Source organism: Drosophila tropicalis, unplaced genomic scaffold, assembly GCF_018151085.1.
Source record: "Drosophila tropicalis isolate 14030-0801.00 unplaced genomic scaffold, ASM1815108v1 contig_158, whole genome shotgun sequence".
Lineage (NCBI taxonomy): Eukaryota > Metazoa > Arthropoda > Insecta > Diptera > Drosophilidae > Drosophila > Drosophila tropicalis.
In genome coordinates this window covers 247,252-253,973 of record NW_027172602.1, presented here as the reverse complement: position 1 = coordinate 253,973, position 6,722 = coordinate 247,252, and the positions used below count along the sequence as shown (strand labels likewise).

The 6,722-nt window shown below is 39.1% G+C and overlaps 1 protein-coding gene across 1 annotated transcript; it reads right to left on the bottom strand.

Annotated features, from left to right (window-relative positions):
- Positions 1-1,573: 1,573 nt before the first annotated feature.
- Positions 1,574-4,437, bottom strand: btd (buttonhead). The gene is made up of 2 exons (XM_068299691.1): positions 3,404-4,437; positions 1,574-3,258 (listed from the first exon to the last, which is right to left on the bottom strand). The coding sequence occupies exons 1-2, from the start codon at positions 4,093-4,095 to the stop codon at positions 1,788-1,790; spliced, it is 2,163 nt and encodes a 720-aa protein (XP_068155792.1). The 5' UTR covers positions 4,096-4,437; the 3' UTR covers positions 1,574-1,787.
- Between the last annotated feature and the right edge of the window lie 2,285 nt (positions 4,438-6,722).

Sequence of the window (6,722 nt, the reverse complement as noted above, 5' to 3'; positions counted from 1 at the left end):
TCTCTTTTCTTTTCTATCTCTGTCTCGTTCTCGGTTTAGTTGGAGGCGTGGGCTTTTGGTAAGAGGCTTGGCGCTCACTCAACTTGAAAATTGATTGATGCCAGCCAACATAAATCAATATTTTATATTGGCTCTCGGTATAGACACACATACATCCATACTACACACACATGTATATCGATATAGAGTATGAAAAATCAGCAACTTACGATCGATATTTACTATCTTCGCGCCATCATTATTCACTGTGCGTTACAACATTGTTGGTTAATTAGAAAAAAACTTGACTTTTGTTCAGAGGAAACTAAACGATTCAGCGATTTGAGTTCTTTACTTTTAGAAGTTTCTATTAAATAGATAAACAAGATGAAAAAGTTTTGAGATAACTTTAATTATCGTTCCAATCTCCAAATGACAACCTCGAGTTTAGATACTTGCAATCTATCCTAGAAGGACAATGGGAGGAAAAGAGATAGGAGACAAAGTTTGCGGCCCTTCCACGCATTTGTAGGTACACCAGTTCTGGTCTAGCCAGAAGGGTAGGTCCAGGTGGTGACATCTTTCGAGACGCCTTGTTTGGGTGCTGTTATCTAGCAGGGCGAGTGCCATATCTCTTAGTTTCGCTGCTTACTGATGGAACGTTCAGGTCTCTGTGGAACTATATTACGAAGCAGATTGCTCTGGAATCGCTATAGGATGTTCACGTTCGAATCTGAGGTCGTGCCGGTTTGAAGATGGTCTTCTGAGCTGTGACTTGGTGCCGATGAGCCACTGCATCCTATCTATCCATCATGCTTCAGTTTAACTTTCAATTCAAACGCCTGTCCAGAGTAAGGCCCAGATACCCGAACAAGTCCATGCTCGAGTTAATAGCACCAAATATAAGTATCTTTTAGTATCTAGGCTTAGTCTCTCGTACTTTAAGAAGCATACTATTCAAAATTAATACACTAATACTTGCCAACAGGATCTATCCGTATGCTAAATTTCATATATATCCGGTCCAAATTAGTCTAGTTATGTGATGGAGAAGTAATGAAATTTCTTTATAATTCGCAGTCATTTAGCCTTTTGAGGATTTCATCTCAGAAATATTTCAATTTCACTCTTGGGAAAAAGAAAGAAGAATAGTTTTGATCTTTTTTCATCTCTTTAGTTGCCAAGATTAAATTCAAATTAAAAACGAAAAAAAATATTCAATAAATTCCAAAAAAAATAAAACCAAATTAAAGTTCGAAATGAAAATGAAAATACAATTTAATTTTTCTTCAATATTATTTTGTTTTTTTATTTGAATTTTGTGTGTGTGTGTGTGTGTGTGGGGGGGGGGATGTTTAGATAATTTATCTTAAAGACAATTAACAAATTACTATATATATATATATATATTTCTATATTATATGTATGTACATACTTGCCAAAAAAAAAAAAAACCACATTCAATCTTAAGTCTATGAAAAAAAAAAAAAATTCACAAAAATCGATTTCTTATATATATAGGATTATAAATGTATCTTAATTATAGATTGTTTGTTAATTATTTAGTATATATATATATATTTTTTTTTTTTTTTGCAACAATTTCAACAGAAAAAAAAAATGAAAGGATTTAAGGGAAATTTTGGATTGGTTTTTTGTTTTTTTTCATTAGAGAGAAATGGGAGAGGGAATCATGGCTTTATATATATAGTTAGTATATATATATATGCATATGGCGGTTTCAACCGACTTCTCAACAACAACAGTGTTTTTTTTTTAGTTTTTTTAGTTTTATGGGAAATTCATCCTTAGGCTGTGGCATGCGGATGATAGGCAGCTGCCCAGGCATTATGATGATGCGGATGATGATGCGGATGCGAATGCGTATGATGCGGATGATGATGGTGATGATGATGCGAATGCGGATGCGGATGCGGATGATAGCCATAACTGGATGATGGGAATTCAGTTGGATAACTAACATATTCGGATTTCATGTGACCAATAAGACTTGTATAACCATTGCTGCCGCCGGTACTCGAGTTTATCACGTTGTTATTGCTGCTGTTGTTGTTGTTGTTGTTGTTGTTGGTTGCTGTTGCTGCTACTACTGCAGTAGCTGGACTACTGCTACTATCGCTAGCAGCACCACTGGCCAAACTGGACATGGTTAAACCGTATTCGGCAGCCAATTGTGTTTCACTTTGCATTGCCAATGCGGCATAATGATGTTGCACCGATGTATCCGTTTGTCTTGGTGTGGAAGATGTTGAGGAAGAGGAATTGCTGTTGTTGTTGCTATTGCTATTGGTTAATGTAACTGAGGTAGATGATGGTTCTATGGCACGATTATTAGTATTCCAAGGTTCATAAACACCGCTTCCATTCGTCTGCTGGAATAGCGGTGGCGGTGGTGGGACTCCTGCTGTGGATGAGGATAATGATGGCGACGATGCTGCTGATGAGGATGTTGCTGTTGCCACATTTGCATATGGAGCATAGTTAAATACTGCGGCAGATGATGGCGATACTGCAACTGATCCCAGAGCATTACTATCCAATTGCTCTTGTTTAAACTCCATGAGGGGCGTTCTTTCGGATATTCTACTTGTTTTCTTCACACTACTTTTATCCGACTTCTCTAGCTTTATGGATGCTGTCATTCCTGTTTGATGTTGCTGATGTTGATGTTGCTGTTGCTGCTGCTGTTGTTGCTGCTGCTGTTGCTCTTTGGCCTCAGCGGCAAGGGCTTTCTTACTTTTCTTATCCTTGAAATGTGTCTTCTTATGCTTACTCAAGTGATCGCTACGTGAGAATTTCTTGGAGCAAATGGGACAGGCGTAGGGCCGATAGTTTGTATGTGTACGTCCATGTCGCTGCAGTTCATCGGAACGGGAGAAACGTTTGCCGCAGGTCAGGCACAAGAAGGGCCGTTCCCCAGTATGCCAACGCAGATGGGTCTTCAAGTGCGATGCCTTGCCATAGAGACGCTCACAGCCGGGTATATGGCAAATGTGTTGCTTTCTGCCGCGCTCATCGGGCCCCACAATTGGTGGCAGGCCGCTCATCTCGTTGGTGCAATTCGGGCAAGTGCAACGCACCGAACGGCGCTGCAGTTGCGTCTGAAAGGCAATGTCATCGAAATTGAAACTGGGATAACTCTGCGATGACCATGGCTGATAGAGACGCTCCGCTGCCTGATGGTGTGAAAACCAAGCGGTGGCGGCCGACGCATTTCCATAATAGTCAGAGGCATATTGCGCATATGGGAATTGAGTTCTATCGAAAAGGAAACGAAAGGAAACCAAATGGAATTCAAATTAATTTCATGTCAAATACTTTTACTCTGCTCCAGGACTCAAGGCTGCTTATGGCCAGTAGTTTTGATGGGAAAGGAAATCGCATTGACTTTTTTGAAACTTACCTTGCCGGCAATCCTGTATAGGCTGCTGCTGTATTCCAGCCATAAGCTGCACTTGCCACGGCAGCGGCTCCTAAATCGGCTGCTGCGGCTGCTGCTGCTGCCGCTGCGGCTGCTGCTGCCGATGATGTTGCTGTTGTTGCTGCTGCTGCTGCTGCGGCTGCCGCTGACAAGGATGATGTTGATGTGGATGTCGATGATGATGTGGATAATGATGATGATGAAATTGCCGGCGGACTGCTGGCAAATGATTGGGCTGGCGATGGGAATATGCTAGGTGACACTGAGGCCGATGATGGGGCCGATTGTATGCTGGAGTTGGGTGATGCTGTTCCCGTTGATGATGCCTGCGGCGGATATTGCATTTCCAGTTTCATTGATGCGGGTGTTGCTGGTGTCGATGCGGCGGATGAGGATGTTGTTGATGATGATGATGTTGATGATACCGATGAGGCAGATGATAGCAAACTGTCGCTAATGAAATCATGTGCACTGACATGTGACTGTTGTTGTTGTTGCTGTTGCTGTTGTTGCTGTGCATGTTGCTGCTGTGCATGTTGCTGTTGTACATGTTGCTGTTGTAAATGTTGCTGCTGCTGCTGCTGTTGCTGTTGCATATGCTGTTGCTGCTGTACATGATGCTGCAATTGCTGTTGCTGATATGGATTCAAATAGTTGCAGGCTGATTCAATCATTTTGGCAGATTTTTCAAGACACAAAACTTCTTTAGATTAAATTTCACTTCTGTGTTTTGTTTTCTCTGTTATCAACTCGTCTCTTTGTCTTATTCTCCTACTTCTCTCTTTTTTCTTAGCAATTTTCGCACATTGCTCGCATTTATTGATATTTCTTCTTGTAATTATGGCACGCTTTTCACTTTAGTTTTATAATTATAGTCTTTTTCGAAGCACACAGGGAGAGCCGGAGAGCGAGAGAGAGAGAGCGCCAAGCAAAAACAACGAACAAAATATAAGACGAAACAACCAAAAAAACACACACAACACAACAAAACAGAGAAGAAGAAGAAAACAGCAAAAAAAAAAAAAAAACTACGTAATTTTCGTATAGTCCCAAAAACCAAAATTGCCGAGGAGAGGAGGCTGCTGCTGTTTCTGCTGTTATTGTTTTTGTTGTTGTTGTTGTTGTTGTTGTTGTTGCTGTTGACTGTATGGCTGCTGTTGCTGCTGCTGCTGCCTGCGCGTGATGTGATACAACCACCGGTAATTATCGTTGTCGACTGAATTCCAAAACGCAGCGAGAGAGTCTAGCAACGTACAAAACGAATCACTGAACGACGACGACGACGACGATGACGACAGCGACGGCGGTGGTGGTGGTAGCGGCGGCGTTTGGTGTTGGCAGAGATCCATTTGGCTTTATAGTGTTGCACTCTTTTAACCAACGGCCAGGTCCAGTGAGAGACTTTTGGTGGTGGTTTTAATGTGTGTGTGTGTGTGTGTGTGTGGCCTTGAGGGCGCTCACACAGTTCATCTCTTTCTGGCCTGCTATAGCTCTCTACTTCTCTCTCTCTCTCTCTTTGGCTGCACAACTCTAATGTTTCCTCTCTGTCTTGCTTCTGTTGGCACTCTGCCCCTCTCTCTCTCTCTCTCTCTTTCTCGTTGCTGTGTTGCCCCTTTCTCTGTCGCTCGCATTGGTCCTTTGGCTGGGCCCTTTAAATCAAGTTCAAGTCTCACAAAATATGCCATAAATAGGATAAACAAATTTTTCTTAATTTTTATATTTTTCTCTTTTATTTAATTTCTTAAATTTGTGTCCTAATATATTATGGAAAAGTAATTAAAAACGAAAGAGTAATTAATAATAAAAATTAATATTAAATATTGGCATTAATTTAGATATTTTTATTTATTTATTTACAATGTTAGTATTTAAAAGAGTATTTTAAATTCTTCACTTAATTTAAATAATATTTTCAATGAAAAATCATTTTAATATTAATACAATAAAAATAATAAGTAATAAATTTTTTTTTTTTTTTTTTTTTTTTATTTATTTTTTTTTTTTTTGGTAGTGACGGTCCAATGAAATAACTGTATTTAAAGGGGCGTCAACCAAACACCACCACAAATCAGCAGCAACAACAACAACAACAGCAACGACAACGACAAAAAGCAAGAAGCAAGATGTAAAAGAGAGAGACAAAGAACAAAAGAGCTGAGCAAAGTTTGAGTTCCAAATTTTTTTTTTTTTTTTTTTGCTTGTATTACGCATACGCAATGTGAAACTGACATTTTTTTTATGACTAATGTGACTGAGCGAGACGGAAAGACAGACTGACAGACATGAGTGAGATGGAATGAAATGGAAGATATAATTATACTTGAGACATATCCAAGACCCTAAGGATCCAAAAATCCAAGTAGATATATAGATTATAGACATATTTCTTGATTTATGACTTGACTTGAGACTGTTGTCTGACTGTTGGATTGTCCCCCTGCCCCTGCAGCATGTGAGTTATCCTTATCCCTGTCTGTTTGCATTGTCCTTGGCCAAATCAATTAGCAACAACAACGACAACAACAACAGCAAGAACATTAAGAAGGGCCAACCACCCAGCAACAAGCCAAGTGCTCCTCCCTACGCCCATTTGGCAGCAAAATACGCCCACTTTTACAACTGACTAGGTCAAACACTTCTTGGGCCAAAGTAATAAAATCAAAAGTGTAAGCCAACAGATAGGCCAAGTGATTGCATTTTGTTTCTCTTCTCTCTCTCTCTCTCTTTCTCTCTTTCTCTCTGGCCCCACTTTTTGAGCATTTATCCCGATCATTAAAGTCCATGAAAATTTAACCATCTTGTTCTTAAACCTAATTGATTGAGATTCATTCATTTAGCCATACATATTTACGAATATATTCAATGATTTCGAGTGATAATAAATTATAAATAAATGGAATAAATTTTCTCAAATCTTGTCTAGAAATTTGCGCATTATCATTAGGAAATCTTGAAAGATCAAAGTAAAGCTAAGCTGCTTAAAGCTTAACCAATTGAATTCTACTCTCATTGCACTTTTATTCATAGATATCCATTCGAATTGGGTTCAAATGCATGACAAATGAATACACAATATAATGAATATATGTGAATGAATGAATACACAATGTAATGAATGTGTGTACTCTGTTTAATGAATCGAATGGAGGCACTTGAATCATTTGTTGTTTCATTTGTTCATCTGTTGTTCATGAGTTTGTTTCATTTTGATTAGGACAACAATTTGATCAAAAATGTAAGGAAAATTGTGAAAAAAGGTTGAAAATTGAAATTAAACGGGTTGAAAATTGAATCCTAATTG